Source organism: Bombus affinis, chromosome 7 (genome assembly GCF_024516045.1).
Source record: "Bombus affinis isolate iyBomAffi1 chromosome 7, iyBomAffi1.2, whole genome shotgun sequence".
NCBI lineage: Eukaryota > Metazoa > Arthropoda > Insecta > Hymenoptera > Apidae > Bombus > Bombus affinis.
Window position 1 is genome coordinate 12,795,032 of NC_066350.1, and position 20,743 is coordinate 12,815,774.

Here is a 20,743-nt window from a genome sequence, read left to right on the forward strand (position 1 = left end):
CATCCGTCCTACACTAACTCTGGCTTCTCTGCATCCACAGCGGCACATTTACCTGTCAGAAAGAGAGAGGGTTTGCCTTCTGCCACGAAAACCGCCTTCTTTTTCCACCGACTCGAATTTTCCGCGGAGACGAGCCAAGAGTCTTTTCCTAGACGCACTGCTACGTTGCAATTATATCATCGCTATCGTTCGCGTCGTATGGTTGTAAAGAACAGTATAATCGAACGATGGACCAAATGGGCAATGAAAAACTCGACTCGAGAGAAAATCTTTCACATTCGATTGGAATACCTACACGAAGAGAGGTTGGCTATACGACTTCCAGTAAATAGAAAATTCAGTTCAAAGTTATATAGAGAGCAGGGTGAAAATTTACGATGCATGATTCGTAAGAGGGTGAATTATACAAGAGAAATCCTACACAATCGAATAGCTATGGAAATATCGTGAGAGCTAATGAATAGACGGTATTTGTCGAGATGCAGAAACGAAAGGTGAAACTGGAAAACGTAGGTTCTCTCTGACGAAGTTCAACGCTCGTTTAGCCGGGTCCCCAAAGCGCACCGTTGTCGAATTAGATCTGCGACGTAACTCGAGCTCGGGACGCGTAATTATTTCCGTATAAAATTTCCGCGAATTTCGTCCGCTCGCCGAATAAAAGGACAGCCTGTGGAACTCGAAAGAAATTCCACCTTTTGCGAATGACACAGAGAGTCACGTTAAATTAAAAATAATCGTTCTTTCCTCGCTTCGTCGCAACGGATGGCGACGAAACAGAAACATGAAAAAAGGCAGCGAAAAGAACGAAAGGTCGTGTGTTTTCAGACGAATTTTACGGAGGAAATTTTTTCTTCTCTACTTGGAGGAAGTGAATTCATTTTCCGATGGAAACAAGCAAGTATTCGACGCACGAAAACACGTAGTGCAGCTACGATAATAAGATTACTTTAAGCGTCTTGTTACGAGCATGTCGAATATGGCACAGAGTATCTTATACGATCTCGAAGAGAGTAGCAAAGCAGAAATTCCGTGGACGTTTTCCGTTTATCAGTGAGGAATGTTCGCGAACCATAAAACGCGTGTATTCTGCTCGTTCCCGTTCTCTAGAAATTCACCGAGAGCAAGTATTACTAAACTGAACATTAAGTCTGTTCATATTTCTTTAATCTTAAAATGTATATCTCCTTAATTTTTGCAAACAACAAAACTTCCATTCACTGCGAATAATACGTTTGATCATCGATTATTAAATAAACGAAACGTTAAATTATTTATCAGTAACAAAATTAAATAATATGTTTAGCCACTGATCATTAATTGAATAAAATGTGAAATTATTGATAAATGATAAAATGCAAATATGTATTATGTTTGGTTATTCATTAGTAATTAAATGAAATGTTATATTATTAACCAAAGATAAAATGTAAAGTATTATATGTTTGATCACTGATTATTAATGAAATAAATTATTAAGTTATTAATTAAAGATAAAATGTTTAATACCGTATTATAAAAATACGAACTTGAAGAAATAATCTAGAAAACACAAAAAATTCTTACATTATATAAGAGGAAATTACTTGAACAAATCCATTTACTGATAAAGATGAATAATCTTTCGAACTAAAGCTATTTCACACGCCAAATAATCGAAAACATCATACGTTATTCATTATATCATTATCATTCTATGAAAATACATTGCATTTCAATTAAATTGCAGCGAAAGGCTAAAAGATATACTATATAACTCAATTTCAACCATATAACACAATATAATCGTCTGTTTCGACACGAGAGACTCGTTTGTAACTATTTGATCGAAACGTTGTCGTCTATTCTTGTTCACGCCTTTAAGAAGCACGCAGAAACTTGCTGGAAGTAATTTCAGCGACGTATCCATGTCGATAAACGTGGCGTATCTTAATCAAGCACCGCGTTTAAAGACCGAGCAGAATAAAAGCTCGAACGAGTAAACATTACGCGGGGCGAATGCGTGCGGTATTTACGCTAGAGGCGGTCGTCGAGATTTCTCATTACCACGACGCGGCGGCACCACTGCCGTCGTCGCTGCGCCACGAAATTAAAGTAGAGCAACGAAATTTACAAGAAGAATAACTCCCTGTACACATTGTGCCGAGTAAATGGAAGAAAACAGACGTCTTACTGGAATCGGGCCCCCGTCTCGAATGCGTCGCAGTCGAGTTGAAAAGCGCCACGTCGCGGCGTCGCTACGTTGCCGCGGCAAACAATACGGCCGTGGCCCGTTGTTTTTCTACAAACGTCGTTAAACTCACCCCAAGCTTCCTTCATGGCGATATTCTCGCGGCGCATTCCGTGAAAAGCCGATATTAAACGACGTCTTCTCCGAGACTGCAACAAACTTCCAATCTTCGAAGATCCAGTTTCTTATCATCACCGATATTCATTCGGTTTCGCAATTTTTCTTTCTTTTTCTTCTTTTTTCTTTTTTTTTTTTTTTTGTCTTTTCAGCTTTCGTCTCCTTTAGCCCATCGCAAGAAATTATCTTTGTCTCTTCGTGAAACAGGATGGGTATTTTTCTGGTTGTCGGAGGACGTACAACGCAGTCACTTTGTAGTTCCAAACGGTATAAAAGACACGGAAAGTAATTTTTATATTATTACCGAGGGCCAGGTCGGAGTGTTTCTTACTGGGATGTAATTTCCCCTTTCAAGGACTTTAATTAACTTCTTTGGCTCGTGCCACGGGGATGGCACTTTAAATAGTTCGTTAAAGAAGAATGGAAACAAAAAATACGACAGGTTGAAGCCCGCGCAAAGGAAAGAGCTTGTGTGCATTAAGTCCGCGAGACGTCCGCTACATTGTGACGATATGGCTTAAACGGCTCGTCTTGTAGCCTCGAAATTATTTCTCGAATAATATGACTTCATACAGCGGTCGTTCCTGGTGAAACATTGTACCGATGTTAAAGAAGAAAAAAAGAAAAAAAAAAAGAAAAACATTCGCGTAAAGAATATCGATCGACCGGTGGATAAAAAATACAGAGAGAACAATGAAAATTGCAGCAATATATTTGAAAGGCGACAATATTTGCTCTTCCTGGAAATACAGACTTCGATGTTGGTTAAACAACCAACGATAGTACCATGGTGATCTATTCGAGACAGTCGTTAAGGGGCAATCGTCGAACACGAGCTTCCCTCCTCGATGCCCCTTTATCAACCTAGTTACCCTCATTATTTCACGAAGGATGCGGAAGTGGAGGTCGAACGAGCCCCTATAAAATCATTCTCTCAGCGACACGTTCTACGAATGAACGAAACGTACGTGTTTTCGATCACAGATGGGTATAGTTAGAGCATAGTTAGGAAAAGTGTACTGGAAAAGGAAAACGAAACCTCCATCGTTGTTAGTCGATTCACGATCAAACGGGTATGCGGCGCTGGCTAATCATGTCCGTTTTGCTCCGAGGACACTTATCTATCGTGTTCGAGGAAAGGCTTTTCTCACCGGGGAAGAACAGAGTCAGCGAAGTTGATCGAGTCGGAAAGGAACCAGCGGATTCGGAGAGGAAAGTCGCGGTGACGCGGAGAGCAGAAGCTGACGCGGCAGAGGTATGAATGTGAAAAGGTGTGGGCTACGTTCACGCGGCGATGATTTACGGGCATATTAGGTCGATAAGATATCTTCCGGTTCGTTGACCCGGAGGAAACTCTATTTTTAAGACGGAGACACCTCGTTCTATCTTCCTAACTCCCAACCCTTTCTTCCGCATCGCCCATGGATCTTGTCACGGATTCCGGTTTTTGAGGAACGTCCGATAAAACAGCCGGAGGAAACAACCAGCGACCGTGAATATATTCTCCGTTCGCAAACGAGCTACGGGCTTATCCGTAAAACGGAAACGATGCCACCGCGTCGAGGGCGAGTCCCGATAAGACGGGTTTTTATTTTTATAGCTGCGGTTCGTCGAGGGAAATTCGAACAATTCCATCGATCGACGAATGTCTCTCGTGGAGCCATTACGCGAAAGAAAGAAGTTGGACTTCTTGAACCGAAGGGAAACATCTTTTTTAAATGTCGTCGAATGAAATTCAACCGACAAACTACCCACGATGAATCGTATTCCGCTCATCTCCTAGTGCCAGAGTCACGCCAATTCCGGAATAGAGGGCGCGCAGGTGTATCAAAGCCAGCGACGACACGAAGCAAATCACAAACCCGATGGGAATAAATATTTCATAGCGTCGAAGACGTACCATCTTCCGATCGAAAGGATGAATTATTCCGTCTAAGAACGGAACTGCTGTTGGCCGCGTTCGGTTTGCACGGCCACGAGCCCAGGGATGTTTAATGTGGAACGAGCACCGCAAAGGGTCTCGTTGAACGCATGGTAGATTCCTCCCCTAGTTCCACAGCCATCAAACTTTCCTCCCTAAACGAAGTCTCAAGGATGCGCCCTTACCGGAGAAACCACGGCCGAAAAAAGCGGCATGAAGGAAAACGAATATTTCCATGACGACATACTGATACACGATCGATCAAAATAACGAGCGGTTTCATGGAATGCAAATGATCTTCCTTTTCTTCTCAGGGTGGACGTGATATTACCATCATAGCAGAAAAATATGACAAGTACACGGTAAGTACATTGAAAATGAAAACAACTCGTTAATTGACGAAGTTTCGTGGAAGTCAAAGATATAATAATTGTTATTAAGACACGCAATATGTTAATATAAATGACAAGCAGATATTTTGAAAATTTCGAAAACGAATAAAGAAACAATTTTGGCAACATTGGAGTAATTAACAACGAACTGAATTTTACAAACGTTTCCTTATAGAAAAAAAAAAAAGAAAAAGAAGAAAATAGGAAATGTGACTTATCATGTTTTAACCCCGCGATCTTTATACAGGAATTGAACAAAAGTCGAGGGTCGTTGAACAAGGATAGCAATAGAGCAACGGAATAGGAAGAGAGATAGAGGAGAAAGCAAGCGGTATACCAGGCAGACAACATAATGCAGATAACGAGCAAGAAGTTTCGCGTGCCTGCTCTGACAGTGACGTCTCTGCTAACGATGGCACCGACGCTGTTGACGGCGGAACACTTATAAATAGCCCAGTGGACGTCCTGTCGGAAGACCTCGGCCTCGAAGCCAGGAAAGTGGATCGTCCCGTTGCCAAGGACGTGTCTGATTCCAGGGATACTCGTTATACTGCCACCGTCTGCTGCCAACCAGTCGACGGTAGGTGCCGGATTTCCTCTCACTATGCAGTCCACTCTGCCGCCGTTCACGTTCGTGAATTCCACCCGCGATGGCGGTTCCGACACGAAGCTCGGTCCCTGCATCTCGTACGAGGCGTCGCAACCTGCAACAAACGGGACAGGTATCGTCATAATGAGCCGCGGATTCTCTTTGCCTACCCACCCTTACCCAACCCATCTCCCTCCCTTTCCCTCTACTCCCTGGTTACACCTCCTCCTAGTATGCCTTTCATAGGGACTTTTGCGTGGCTTTTTGTTGCCAGACCGACACTTTCCGTTCGTATGCGAGTTCCTCGCATTCTGCCGTTTTTGAGAGGATTAGCATAATATTCTATGTGAATTGTAATTAAGTCTACGGACATTTTAGTCGTGTTAAATCGTTTCCCAAGGTAGTAGGGTATTTAGGGAAATGAAAAATCCGTAGAGATATGATATAGGATGGAAATAATAAAAATAGGGAATAGAAAGGGTGGAGTGTTAAAGTATAGCTAAAGTAGATAGTATAGTATAACGTGATATTTCGCAGCTGAATAAGGTTACAATTGTATCGTACCTAGAGAAATTGTCTGGAAGAAAACGCTATTTCCTTTTCTCTTTAACGTTTTGTATTCTACCGACGTTTCTGTGGCGACGTTAATAATGTAAAAATTGCTATTCAATTTTATTTTCATCAAAAGAAATAGAATGGATAAAAAGGTTTATCATGTAGATCATAAACAGTAATGTTTTAGCTTGAGATAGTTTCGCTGCGAAAGTGTGCTGTATATTTGTACGTGGATTACATATATAATAAAAATTATGTTGCTTCGATAATTTGTATAAATCAAATATTTGGTTGCCTTCCTAACTATCTATAGTTTCAAAATAGCCCTATGAATAATTCAACGCCCGCTTTAGAAAATCAGAAATTATCTGAAACAAAACCGTATTGAAGTCTCGTTAACGACCTTGCTATATTGCAAATCGAAGAGTTTCGAATGAATTTTATTGAAACGCGATTAGCAATTCGACCATAAATTCGGGACAGTCTGGCAGCGCGATTCATTCAAATACTCTCGCGTGGATCAAAATAAATTTTCCTTACTGTTTCAATCGGCAGTTAGAAGAACATTAATCATGGTCACAGCGCGTGGACACCGGTTGATGAATTTTTTCGCTCGGCTAGCCGAGTTCAAAGTAATTTTCAGAAATGTAGGGAGCGAAACGTAGCAGTGGCGATGAGAGGCAACGCAGGGGCGGCTAAAGGGGAGGGGCTGCACTGTATCGTCGACGGGACATGAACGAAGATAATACGGGTGGCCATAAATCACACATTTAACGCTGAAATTCGGCCGTAATAGCTTCCATAAATGGAGCGCATTGCGTCCCCCGCGAAGCCTGTTAACCATTCATCACCCGAGTTATGTTGATTTAAGTAGGAATGCCGGTCCGCTTGGATGTATTCCGCATTCCGTCCAACATTGCCCATCTGGAAGCTGGCCCAACGAACTACGCTGAATACCCAGAGGAACGTGCATCGAATAGGGTTCGCTTGCTTCGCCATGTGTGGCGTTACATTTTAGTTAATAATGTTCGATGCGCGCGTTTGCTCTCCGATGATTCAAAAAAGATACATCACTCTCTTTGCACATTGTATACGCAGAGAGAAATTAAGTCGATTGACAGAAGTTAACACCTACATGTTATGCATGTGTATTATTGTTGTTTAACAAGTTATTAGTTAATTGAATAATACATTTAGTTCGTAGTGTCCGATTGATGCGACCAAATTTTTGTAGTCATACGAACGTACTAATCAAGTATTACCAAATTTAATACACTTGGACCTAATTAATTAGCACGTGAATGTTTTAACAAACAAATAAAACGATATACTCTTCGTAGCTACTCTATTTTTTTGTGATAAAATTGATCGTAAAAATTAACGCATTGCTTTCGTCGCCTTGATATTGCTAATTTGACAGAAACAACATTTTTCCTACTGAGGAAAGTATAACATATTGTTACTAATATGTGTACTTTCTTATTCCAATTATACGTTAGAATTTCTCTTAATGCGAGTAAAATAAAAATTCAAAGGCCATAGATTAAAATAATATAAAATAATAGAAGGATTCAAATAATTAAGAATTATTTCAACGACATACGAAAAAATCGGCCACGTGAAAGGTTCGCAGCAGATATTCTAATGCATGATCTACGCAAAGATAATGAATATCTCTCCTCTTGAAATTTCTTTCCGTTTAAAATCTCTCCGCGAGAAGTCAGCGTTAATTAACTGCTCCTCGACACGGGAGCTTCAGACGAAGCTTGCGGTCCGCGACACGACAATCCTTATCCGTGAAAGCCACGAGACTTCTCAAACAACGAAGAATTTTCACCGGCCTCGCGAAACTGTTTTCTCTGCTCGGTTTCTTCTCGAGATGCGTTCGCAAGTGTACGAACTGCGCTATGATCGTGAAAATTGTTCGCTCTATCTTTCCTAATAAAGAGAGAATTGTATCATATTTCGCGAGAGCCGTATTATTCGCGTTAAGAATCACCTCTAACCATTGTTCTTTCCCATGATTTCTTTAACCTCCGCCGTTCCACCTTCCTAAGACTTCCCTTTTCCATGTAGACGATAATACCTTATGACCTACATCCCCTTGGAACTCGTGCAACAATTTTTCTCCGAAGAGAAAGAGTAAAGCTCGCCCCGTCATGAGCGTAACTCTATATTTTCCGTCCCGAGAAGTCCATTTCACGTCATAAAGGTAACTTAATTTCCTATAACGTCAGACGCACGTCGACCAAACCCATATTATCCCCCACCCTTCGATGCGTCATCCCTCAGCTTTCCGCCACGCTATCCCGTGTGTTCCTCTTTCGTAATTCGACGTTTGATTAAACGTACGCTGGCTGCAACGTTACAACCCGCCAAGCGGTTCCATACCATATCATGACACCGAATATCAGGAAACGAATTGAAATACCGACGGAATTCCTGCCCTTTCGCTTCTTTACAAGATACCAAAGTAACTGATTCTTTATAAAGAGAGGTAAAACAAGAAGAAATCGGCTAGAACGCGGAAAGTTAAATTAGGTGTACAATGGAAACGAGTAGGAATTGTACGAGTGAAGAACCCGATGGAAATTGAAGTTTACGAGAAATTTCCATATTCGCCTTCCTCCGTTTTTTGTTGTTCCATTCTCAAGCTCCGCCCGCGTGCCGTCCGCCGCGGGACTCATAATCCGGATTAACATCGAGAGAATCTAGTATCACGACTATTCCATTTTCCCTCACCGGCTTGGATAGAAAATAAAAAAAAGAATAATAATAAAGAGAGAAAAATCGGAATAGCCCGCTCTCGTCGAAGTAGTATTTTCAATTTCGAATAATAGCGGATAATCACGCGCTAACAGGTGAAAACAAGCTTTTGATCGAATAAAAAGCGTTTCCTCCGTGCCTATTCACCGTTCCAGCTTTTACCCGAATAAAATAGAAGAACAAAAGGAGTAATAGAGGAGAAAGAGGAGCAGCGGCCGGTCGGAGAGAAAACCAGGGCAAAAAGAGACGGGAATCTTCGTACACACGTTGGCGGTATTATTATGTACATAGAAACTATACATACATGTATATAGAAAGAATTATACAACAACGGAGAACTCACATACCGTCGAATTTTCCATCTTCTTTGTATACAACTCTCATGGTTGGTACTCTCCATCCCAGAAAGGAATCGTTTACAGCGAAGAATCAACGAGGTCCTTCCACCAAGTGAACTGGATGTCATGTGAAAGCAAGGTGGGGCCTTTGAAGCGTGGCACGCACGCTTCCGATTTATCTTCGCGGTTGCGTCCAATTAACGGCGCGCCGTATCAAAATGTCCGGATCGGCGCGACGAGTAACAACAACAAGAACGACGGAGTAAAGACACGAAGAGAGGGGTAGATGGCTCGTGCACGTGGCCGGCTCGCAAAAGGAAGCGATGTGTTCTCCGATATAATGGCTCGCTCGAGTGTATTTGAGATGCACTGGCTCATCAGAATAACTAAACAATAGACGGCGACGGAAAGAGGAGGATAGAATGAACGAGGAGGAGAAGCGAAACCCCATCCCTTCTGTATGTCCCGTACAACCAGGCCTGCCAGCAGGTACTCGAGTACTACCCTCTTCGTGATGTACTCGGTGATACGGCTGCAACAGTAGAGAAAAGGGTTGGGCCCGTTGCAGACGCGTGTCTGTATTACACTCTCAGGCACGTATGTGAATGTTTGTGCGTTCACCACCCTATTGAGTTGTACACGATACGTTGAGTGGCCTAACCTTAGTCAACCCTCAACGTCATCGGGAGGTCTCCTCTGAAGTTGTACACTTCTGTTTCTTCGCTAGCTGTTCGAGAGACGAGAGAGACGAGGGACCTAACCGTCCATCGACCATCTGCGTAATGCTTTGCGTCAACATCTCTCGGAGATCAGTCACATCCCTTCCATATCCCTCTACGTATCCTCATCCATATACTTCTTCATGTGCTTTTCCATCATCCCTCTACGTTTCTTCGCGATTCTTCTTTAAACATGCTCGAATGACCACTCCATTTCCAAGCTCTTAGGCCCAACCCAAGATTTCGCGCTCGCGACATGTTATTAATGGCTCGCGATCAAAAGTTTCTCTGCCACCTTCCCTGCTATGAATTTTTTTACCCGTTTCTTTTTCGCTATCCTTCGCTTCGCTTTCCGTCTGGTGAACGCTGAAGGAGGGGCGGGGCGAACGCTTGTCAAAGCTACAGCAACCGAATTAAAATTAAACGTTATCCCGATCGCGCTAAAAAATGGATCGCGAGGCTGACGGACGACGATAAAATATGAACGATCATCGGCCGGGATGACTTGCAGTATTTTGTTCCTCAAATTGGCACTGCGTAAATGTCAGTAATCGCGACGCACCCAACGACGAGAACCGATTTGTCGAAAAATTCGCGGCTGTGAGTTTTATGGTAGCTCGGTTGGACGATCGTTTTCGACGTAACCAAAAATCGAGTCGAATAAGAACTCATCCGACGAAAATCCCGAAATTGTACCTAATGATAATTGTTTCAAGCATCCGAATAAACGCGGCCGTCTATGACACACTCGTAACTTGTCCCGTGATTTACATGGGCGCAACTTTTTATCTCTGGTGTGCAGCAGCCGACGAGAAATCGCTATAATTTCACGGTTGTCGTCGCGGTGAAATATATCAGCAACAATCAAGTATATGTTCGTGAAAACGCGCGTATCGTATCGTATCGTGAATGGCGCACTTAAAAAACCGCAGCGGCCGAATGTATTCGCTCGTGATACACGCGGTTATTGTATCGGCCGGTATTGTTCCCGAGCGGTTTATTGTCTAAAAGTATCTCCACTCGAATGCTGGCGACAGGAAAACATCTTAAAAATTCTAACCACTCGGCGAACGAGTCCCCATAGTCGAACGAACGAGAACGCGGGCTGGCATGCGGACAACGTCGTTGTTGGGATACCTAAGGGAGAGACGACCCGATTAACTTATTAAAATGCGCTCTGGGAGAGCGAGAGATAACCCCCACGACTAATTGCTGATGCTTGCGTTCCAGTGAGCACGCTGTTCATTCACGGTTTACTCGCGCGCGCGCGCGCGCGCTCTTGCGACACCCGGAGAAAACCGTTGAATAGAGCAGTCCCCATTCCGGAATCCGCGGCTCATCCGGCGGTTTACAATCCTTTCTTTCAGTCGGCCGATGGAAAACGAGACGGGGATGCCGTCTCTTCGCGGAGGGGAAAAAAAGGAGGCGCGGACAACGTAGAGTAGGGGATGGAGGAAGGCGAAAAGGGAGGGAAAAAGAGAGAAGAGAAGAGAGTGGAATCGCGCACACGTACGTAGCCCACAGGCACAAAGGGTAAAAGGTAGAGACGCGAAGGGAGAAACGAACGCGGTAAATAGAGAAAAAGAGTGAGAAGCAGCGAGATGGAGAGAGAAAGGGACGCGGTTAGAAGACAGACAGACGCGAGGCGGTGTCCCCCTTGCACGCCGCGTCCTCTTGTCCGACAATGCAAACCAACTTTCTCATTTCAATGTATTGTTTCCATTGTTTGGGCGTGCAGGCTGCGAGGGTTGATGCCGGTGGTGCTGCCAGTGTAAGGGGAGAGGTTGGGAATGCGAGATCTCCTTTCTAGCACCGATCGTCATCGCAAAACTTTCTCATCTCTCTCTATCTTTCTCGTTTGCTCTCCTTCTGCCACTCTTGTGCCTCCTGAACGCTCAGCCACCGCTCAAACCTGAGCGCCACCCAACTTGCAATCCTCCTAGGAGTCGCCTCTTCAAAGATTACGAATAATTTCGGGGACGGGCCTGTGCTCCGAGTTACGCTCCGGCTATCACGGTACACCGACCAAAGAGCTCGACGTTGAACCCACCGAGTTGTCTGAGTTCTTCTACCTTGGCATTCTTAACGCGAATACTATCGCTGGGAATATTTAAAATTCTTTGCTTCCTGCGAGGATTTCATCTCGGAGGAGAAATCGCTGAGATCCGTCGTGTATAACCTACGAGCGAGCACGCCTGGCCTAGGTAAAGCTTCGCTGTTTTACCTATCCGTATTTCTGTGGAATATATCTTGATGGAATGGGATTCTTTTAAATTACGAGAATGTTGAAGACTCGAGGACCGATCCTTTCCCGTGTAGTTTCTTTTTAACCTCTATGTCTCTTTTGAAATAGAGAGCTTCTATTGTCATCTATGAAATATGTTTTCCGAAGCTAAATCTAAAGGTCTGGTTCCAAAAAATACTTTCGCTGGGTTTAGGTGAAATTTTCCAAGGTTGACCTTAAAGAGATTCCGAGACTTCGAAACTAACCAAGTTAAACTTCCTCCTTTTTATAACTACCATTTTAAATTGCTTCGCCTTCAACTAACTATATACGTATATACCATCCACAAATATCTCCTCTCGTTAACTTATTTTCGTGCGTAGAATAACATTCTGTCGATTATGTACAACTATCTAGCTGAAAATTAAATAAATTCACGTATGCTTGACAAATTTTCAAGCCCGATTTTCTCGGAAATGAAGTCTCTCGGACGTAGAATCTGTCTGACTTCGCTTATGTCACTGTATGACCACGGTGTAAAAAAATATGTGTTTTAATATTCAATCTTCACCAAACCGCATTCACGCCTTATGATAAATTTTCAACGTTAAGGCCGTTTGCATAGTGCGCGTTATGCAATGTTTATGGCACGCGTGTTAAGTGCAAGGATGCATTGGACGTCCGTTCCCATCAGTCTGAGTAACAAATATATTACCCTAATTGCGATGGCAGAACTTCTTGGTTACCTAAGCTGGCGGGGAAATCCCCGGGATTTGTCACGTGACGCAGAGTCACGTGCCATGCAGTACCCCGTTAATTAGCACTAATTCGTTGTACTCCATTAGCAACGGCTTCCATGGGAGGCTGGGGATGAACAAGTCTCGAAGCGCACGCAACTTACAACACGACGCGATGCAACGTTTCGCCATCGCTTCCGCTATTTCGCGTTACTGCATCCGCCAACGCGCGAGCGTATTTAATGGTCTGTACCCTTCGGCCTGCCTATACGATGTTGTACGAATTAATTTCATTGCAATTACTTGTCCGATCGATTCATAGAATCTGAGCCCAGATTAAAGCCACGCCTCTGATATTTCGCGATCGAATGTTTTTCGTAATATTTTTCTTGATAGTATATATAGGGTATCTCGTAATTAGCGGTACAATCGAATGTTATTCCGCACGGAAAAATATAAAAACACATTGAACATTTATTTATTTGGCGCTTCGTTTTTGAGGAATTATTGAATTAAGTTCATAGCGTTTTTAATAGTCGATTTATTTTATCGTGTTCCGTGTATTATATTTCGTACAGTTTGCAGAAAATTATTTGCCATGTAATTTTGCAAACTACTGTTTACATTTCGATGTTAAATGCATCAATTGGAAGGAAAAGAGAACGTTTTATTCATATCCTAATCTTTTTAAGACTTTGCTAAACATTGTTTTCATGGCGAGGAACGCAATACTGCAGAAGCTTGCAAGCTCTGCTTTAAAGAATTCATCGGCGAAAGGCTCAAGTACAAACTTTGCTACGAACTTTACGAACCTAATAAAATTTGAAAATCTGTTGTGTACGCGTGCACCGAGGTAATTCTTGATTAAATATATGCAAATTCAATTTTCTTGAAAACGAGATCTTAAGTCTTTATAGTCCGAACCGCATCTAACACCTCATCGTAACTAATTCATACTTAATAGATTAAATTTAAAAACTATTCATAATTCAGCTGTAATTATAAATTTTACTAAATAATAATAATGATACGTCTACTTATGGTTCTTTGAAATTATGTTTCGACACAAAAAGATCTGCTTTATAAGCTAAAAGTAAAAGATGGAATAAAATACAAATTTAAGTACAGCTCGAATTAAAATCGCAGAAAAGTAGAACGAAGGAATTATATTTAAAAATGATATTAAGCTTTTTACGTATTTTAACATGTGCGTACATATAGTAATCTCTCGAATTAGATATTAACCATATTCAAGCATGCTTCGCGAGTTTTCAAACCCGAAATTGTAAAAACGGAGTATTATATGAAAAAGTATTTGTACGTATTTTATGTATCCCATTTACTATTTCGCACAGAACCACTCTCTAGCTCCATACCTATTTGAGTGTATTAGCAATTACTGGGTATTATCTATGCACACATCTTTTATTCATTTCTCTTCCTCCGTTTTCTTGTTTCTTAATCGATATCATTTGAAATATGTTATTTTAAGTTTTTACATTTTTTCCCAACCAGCTCCCTGGAGGATACGCGCGTGACAATTTTCCGATTATACATATTTCGCCGATATTTCCGCTCTTAAAATCTCCATCAAGAAGCGACATTCAAGTACTTTTTGCGATTATTTATATACGAAGAATTTCAAGAATTTTCCTTCCACGACTTCCTACATCTTTTGATGGATAGAATTCGACGTAGTTCGCACTCTGGAGACCAAATATTCATCCTAATCTAGAACGCAACCCAATTCTAAGACGCCGGATGTTACAACGAGCTCGTACAAGGACGTTTAGATTGAAAACTAATAGGACCGGCTGAAGATACAGGCTGAATATTCCGCTCGTTGATACAACGATAACGTAAACTGCGCCGAGTTTCGTGGCATTAATATTCAGGAAAGCAGCGGTTACGAGGTTACCGTGTTTCACAGCCTCCTCCATCCCTTACTTCCAACTACCATCCCCCTCCGGCATCCTCAATTTCGTTCTAGTCAGGCCGAAAAGTATGGCAAATTTATGTGCGCCAGTTTGATGCTCGTATTACCATCTTAACGAGGTCTGGAATCGTTCCGAACGTCGAAATATTCAAATATAAAATGGCATCGGATCAGCGGCGCAAATCGTTCGCGCACGCAACTCCTGCTCGCGAAGGAATTTCAATTGCTAATGAAATTACAGGAACGTACAGGTCGGGAATCTATCCCGATGGGCCGCGTTTTGGCCTCGTGACATCGCGTCCCCGCTCATTGGACAACCACGCAACACGGAAATGCGTATTGCCAGCCTACGTGTTTGCAGCTGCATTGTTTTGCGGTAGACCGAGCGAATTTCGATCGCCTTTCTGTACAAGAAATGGTTAAATGCGACTATGTCGTTGCTAAAAGAGCCGAGAAAAATTCGTCCATTAAAACACTCATGAGCTTTCGTCGGTGGATTTCACGCAGCTTACTCGTTCGTCTAATTGTAAGTAACGTTACGAATTAGGAACTCGAGATATGTTCTTCGTTGCTAGCATTACGGCTTAATTCGGTCTCAGTTTATTTCCGCGCATTTCCGCTCATTTTATTCGACTCTGAGTAAATTCCTCCCGCAAGTTAAATTTAAATACATGCATAAACATTCCCAGAAACGAAAGTCGGTCAGTTTGTTTTAACTCTAATGCAAATTCCTCATTTTTAGTTCGTTATTATTATTGTTACTTTATTTTAGTTTACGTATTCCGATCATTCAATGATGGACAAATAACCGCAATGTTCTTAAGAGCGAAAACGTAAAGGCAACAGTAGGACCTACCTTAAGAACGACTATATCGCGATCCATCTTAATCGTGGTCAGGAGAATCAGGGGAACGTTCCAAGCCAGTGACCGCACATCGAACCAATACTTAAGGATCGATCACCGGTGTTCCTTGGCCGGGAGACCTTACAAAGGCGGCTTTCTATACGGGCAAGTTCCTTCAAGAAGATAAACAGTGGCAAACCGACGGAGGAGTCAGTTCAATATATATGTGCATATTCCGTACATCTTGCCCGAATTTCGCAAATATTTAATTCAGCAACGCGTTATCGTCGTGTGATTATCGTGCAGAACGGTACACGATAGTTAGCTATATCGAAGGCTCTGACTGTCCACCGATAAGGATTATAGTTTGCCCTTTGCGAACCGCTAACACGAATTTAATCTCTTTCCTAACAATCGCCAAATCTGATCTTGCTTTCGATGCTGAATTATTAACCGAACCTGGTCCAAAGTTGTCGGATTGGCCCTCGGTTATCGATCCTACATCGCCTCATCCGCGGGAATGCTGAAACTTGCGATCCACCCTGACTAGCACTCTACTTTTGACGATGTTTCCTTAACGCGCTACTCGTCGAACAAGCCACGTCCAAGCATCAAAACAGCCGGGTTCTCTCAAACCGTTGCACCGTTAAAAGCAGCTACTCCATGACGACTGGGCCGCAAAAGCTCCCTTTTGCCTTTGTCCGGAATTGAATTAAAACCGCGCAACGATCCCGGCGGGACGCATTATTTATCCTTCAATGAAACAATGCGGGGCCAGAATGAGCAGAAAGTAGAAAGACGAGGAAAAAACGGTTCATTGTCTTCATTCGGCCGCGACGAGGAATACTGTGTATATGGTATATCAGACTGGTTACGCGATAGGCAGCACGATGAAGAACGATTCTGTGGAATTTGAAAAAAAAGAAATCTCTCCACAACTGTTTCTCTCTCTCTCCCTTCACCCGAGTGTCTTCGTCCCCCGCCTTCTTCTACAGCTTTAAATCCGTTTAGTTGAACGGTAATTCAACGAGTATTTGAATCGCACGGGCAAACTCCCTTCCGCGTCCATTGGAAGGGAATTTAAATGGGATTTGAAACGAAGCGGATCGTCCTACCAGAGCCCCGAGTACAATCGGCTCGATTTTTATCGCTTTTTATCGACGATAGTTATGAAAAATCATCGGGAAACACGTCGAAGGAACCGTTCAATGACGAAAGTCCTTTAATCGTCTGTGTTGTCACGTGTCCGTGATCTGTGAATTTTAAACGCTTAACCGTGAACAGGTGCTTGTGAAAAATTCCGATCAAAAGATACGAATTTACCTTTTGATAGACTATCTGGTTCCAATTCATAAAGGGGAATTTTTCCAATTCAGAGTGAGAGAGCCGTTTACAGCGATATCACGGAGAAAGGAGAAGGGTAATTGAAAGGCGGAATCATCGATTTCGGTTAACGGTGTTTCGTATCCGTGCTCGATGTTCGATTCACTGCCTTTGTGAACGCGTGGAAAATTCAAGCCGCGTAATAAATTGAATCGAACACGCGCTACGGAATTAACTCGAATCGCCGACTCTGCCCGTCTGAATCAAAATAAATTCTATTCGAGAGTAATCGATTCGCAAAACGAACCCTTGTAAATGTGATTTAATTCCTTACAAAGCAGTTTCATCTTATTTTTGTCCATAAACGTCAGCGTGTAATGGACGTTAATTGATCGATCAGGTTCCGGAATCCGAACGATGATCGGCATTAGAGGATGTCGCAAACATTTCGGCTCAACCGTGCAAGCAGTGATTGTTCGTGCAAAAATTAGTTAGAAAAGTAAATTACAATTTTTAAACGTGAAAGCTCGATTTCGAGAAAAACAAATTTTGTAAATCTGATATATACATATGTGTATATTAATTACTCGATTGGTTTATGTTTCTGCTCGTGTTTCTACTTATAAATCTGAACAAGATCACTATCTATTTCCTAGATATTTTATAAGAGTTAATTACAAGTTATCAGTACCGATAAATCTTCTTGTATAACACAATCACAAGTTTGGCAATAAAATAAATAAACTTCTACACACATATCGATATATTATAGATTATAATTGCGCTATTGGATGTAACATTATTCAACAGAAGTTTCGAACCTACAACATGTTACTGATTATTAATTGTTACTAATACTGCTTATTATAGAGTTAGTAAATTACCGATATTTCAAACATCTGCCATTAATATACTTAGTTGTAGGAAGTATGTAATAATTGTATATTTATTTATATAATCGTTTTAATCAAATATTAAATAAAAATAATACAGACCTACGGTAATTAATAAATACGAGATCAACCTTCTGCTTTTACGAAGGCGTAATTTCGTGAATGTAATCGTGTCTCATTAATTTTTAATTCGCAATTTAACTTGCTAAATCATAATCTGCGCTTTGGATTACAAGTTAGAATACAGTTAAGTGTAAATATTTCATCACCGCGACACTCACAATCAGCTTAGAGCTAAAAGTGCCGGCAGCAAACGTAAGTTTCCGTGTGAAACGTACAGCAGATTAAGCATTAACACGCGTGTACCAGACAGATTTTCAGAATCGTTTCTCTCGAGATTGATACCTTAAATACAAAAATTAAGCAAGATGGTCCAATAATTACGGTGTTATATAATTTCAATCAACGGGACGTCGATCTACGTTATCATGTTAAAGATAAGTTGAAAATGTAGAGTAAAATTCTGTTATTTGAAGCCCGATCTACAGGAACATCGAATTTGAAAATTTGTCAAGTGCCAGATTAATTCTTGATTATATTCATTATATTTTAATGGGCATGTTACAATTATAATTTCATAATTATTATATATTTCATAAATTATATCAAATATGTATTTCAGTCAATAAATTTTCACACTCGATTTTGTCCAAACACAAAACATCCCACGATATAACAAATTTTATCCTATATCTTCGATTCATTTTTTCACGTAGAATCACTCCAATCCCAATAATACAACTCTGAACAAAGTTGTACAATGACAAGAACATCTTGTACCTCTCCTTATCTATTTATTTTTTATTTCCTTCTTTATTTATTTTTGCGCATGGTATTACCATCTATCTGGTAATATACTATAATATTAAGTAATAATAATATATCATATTTTTGTCGATTTCCACGAATAATAGACATTAATTAACTCACCGATTTCCGGAATCCGGACAATGATAGGCATTATGTTCGTAGAAGGTGTATATTTGCTCGACACGATATAACTTGCGTCAGCAATACGCATCGATTTAACTGGGCCCGAAGTACCGCGATCCCTCACTAATTATTTCGTATCATGGAGTGGCTGTACATATTAGCCGTTCATTATCTTGTCTCCGCGATCAGCATGATTTCTAGCTGAGCGGCTTATCATGCTGCTCTCGCGTGATCGCTGCCAAATCTGTTTACGATATTAGGTCGATTAGAAAGGATGATACCGCAACCATTCATGATTCAAGGAGTATCAGAACTGAATGCAGTATTTACGGCGTCGGCTACCGTTCAGATTCCCCCTAATACGACGATGTCTATGTCAATGCGTCAAATATTTCGAGATTGCTCTTTGTAATACGTACATTATTCACCTCGCAACGCGTTTCATTTTAAAACCACAAAGAACGTTATATTAATCTTTGGAATTGGGACAGTGAGATTGGAAAACTTGGAAAGAAAAGGAATGAAAATTTTAGGTCGAGAAAGGATATATCGATACTTAATACCAGCATTCCTGCCACTGGTTTATTTAAACGGTATTGCTTCCAAGATGCGCGGCCCGTGAAAAATTGTGTTTCCATTTCATTCCTGTAATCGAACCAAATTGAGAAACGAACGAACCGTGGTAGATCTAAGCTGCATAATGACCAAAAATCATCGTCAATGCTATCGAACAACTAACTTCAAACTCGTGTCGCCGTTAAAAGGGTAATTGTCGCGCGACGCTCCATCAACGGCGATACGAGCACGGAACAAACGCGTAAGCAGTCCCTGACATTATTTCCGGCACGCAGGAGCCACGTGCCAGCTCGTTGACTCGCGTATTAAACGGTCACATGTTCCACCGCCGTCATGAAACGTAAACAAAGTACTAATCGTATTCTCGTTGGCTGAATGAGTGAACAACCAGACTTCATCGGCTCATTTTAATTGGTATCTAGCATGGAGCGGTACTGAACGCATCGAAGAACGGAGAAATGAAAAAAAAAAGGGGGGAAAAGAAAATACGTAGGGAGAGATCGGAGTGGAAAACGAAAATTTGCCGGAAGTTAAAGCTTTATATTCGGGAAATATTTTTGCCTGCAGCCAGCGTGTCGCTTTATAACCATAAAAATTTCCGCGGCGCAAACTTCAAACGTTAATCCCCCAAAATATTTCGCTTTCAGGTTCGCTGCTTTTCATACGGTGCCGGTGACCGCTCGCGCAGCCAATTTTCTACCCGCCACGTACACTTGTATCGGAGAGTTAAACGACGTTTTCGACCGGAACTGCGAAAGGGGAAACATCGGGAGGGAAAAAACCATAGTCGCTGGAATATTAAAACGATGAGGCAAGAGAGCGCACGCTCGGCCTCGCTCTCGCTGACACGGAACCACCCCTGGGCCGGGGTCAGAGACTGATTTCCCAGCGAGAGGACCTTTCGTAACTCTCCTCGTCGAGCAGAAGTGTCCGCGAACTTTCTCCATGGCCTGGACCGGCTTAAATCCACTCGTTACCGGGCGAACGTTCAAACGCGAAAAACCCGCTGAAACTAATTCGTCTATCCGACCGCGAACGCCGCACTTAGCTTCTCCTACTGCTCTTTCGTCTGTCGTTTTTTTTCTACCCGACCATTTTTTTTTTTTTTTTCGCGAACAATATTATGACCTCCCTTGACTTTTGCCCCGGCTGAATCGACCGCAGCTGAAACAACGACCTTTCGTGGCCATTAACAGCGATGCCTTTCGATTATTAGCTCCGCGAGCTCCGGCTTAATTACAGAATTCGGAAAGGAACAATGTAAATACGAATATCGCGAGTCTGATATCGGATCGTGGATTAAAATGTTGCACATTTTTAAAAGTTCAGATTTAAAGCATTAACTACGGATCGCGGCCGTATAATGAATATTTAAAACAATTCGCCCATTTTTTTAATTATTTCTTTATGAAAGGTACGTTAATACGGCTTTACGTCGGCCCGATATAAATCGAGATATTATTAGACTTTTGCGTTTCCAAAAATTTAATTAAATCACGGTCACGAATATGACTAATGTAATAAAACATTAAAATTAATAAATTATCATATATTCAAGTAATTTCATAATCAGAATTCTAATGTTATTAACAT

General features: G+C 41.7%; 1 protein-coding gene across 7 annotated transcripts in view; it reads right to left on the reverse strand.

Moving 5' to 3' along the window:
• LOC126918608 (cell adhesion molecule Dscam2-like) overlaps positions 1 to 20,743 on the reverse strand; it is a 162,501-nt gene that overhangs the window by 92,780 nt on the left and 48,978 nt on the right. For all 7 annotated transcript variants that reach the window (XM_050726683.1, XM_050726679.1, XM_050726680.1 and 4 more), the window contains exon 2: positions 5,041 to 5,361. In XM_050726683.1, the coding sequence (XP_050582640.1) occupies positions 5,041 to 5,361 (321 nt within the window). The remainder of the gene's footprint in view (positions 1 to 5,040; positions 5,362 to 20,743) is intronic.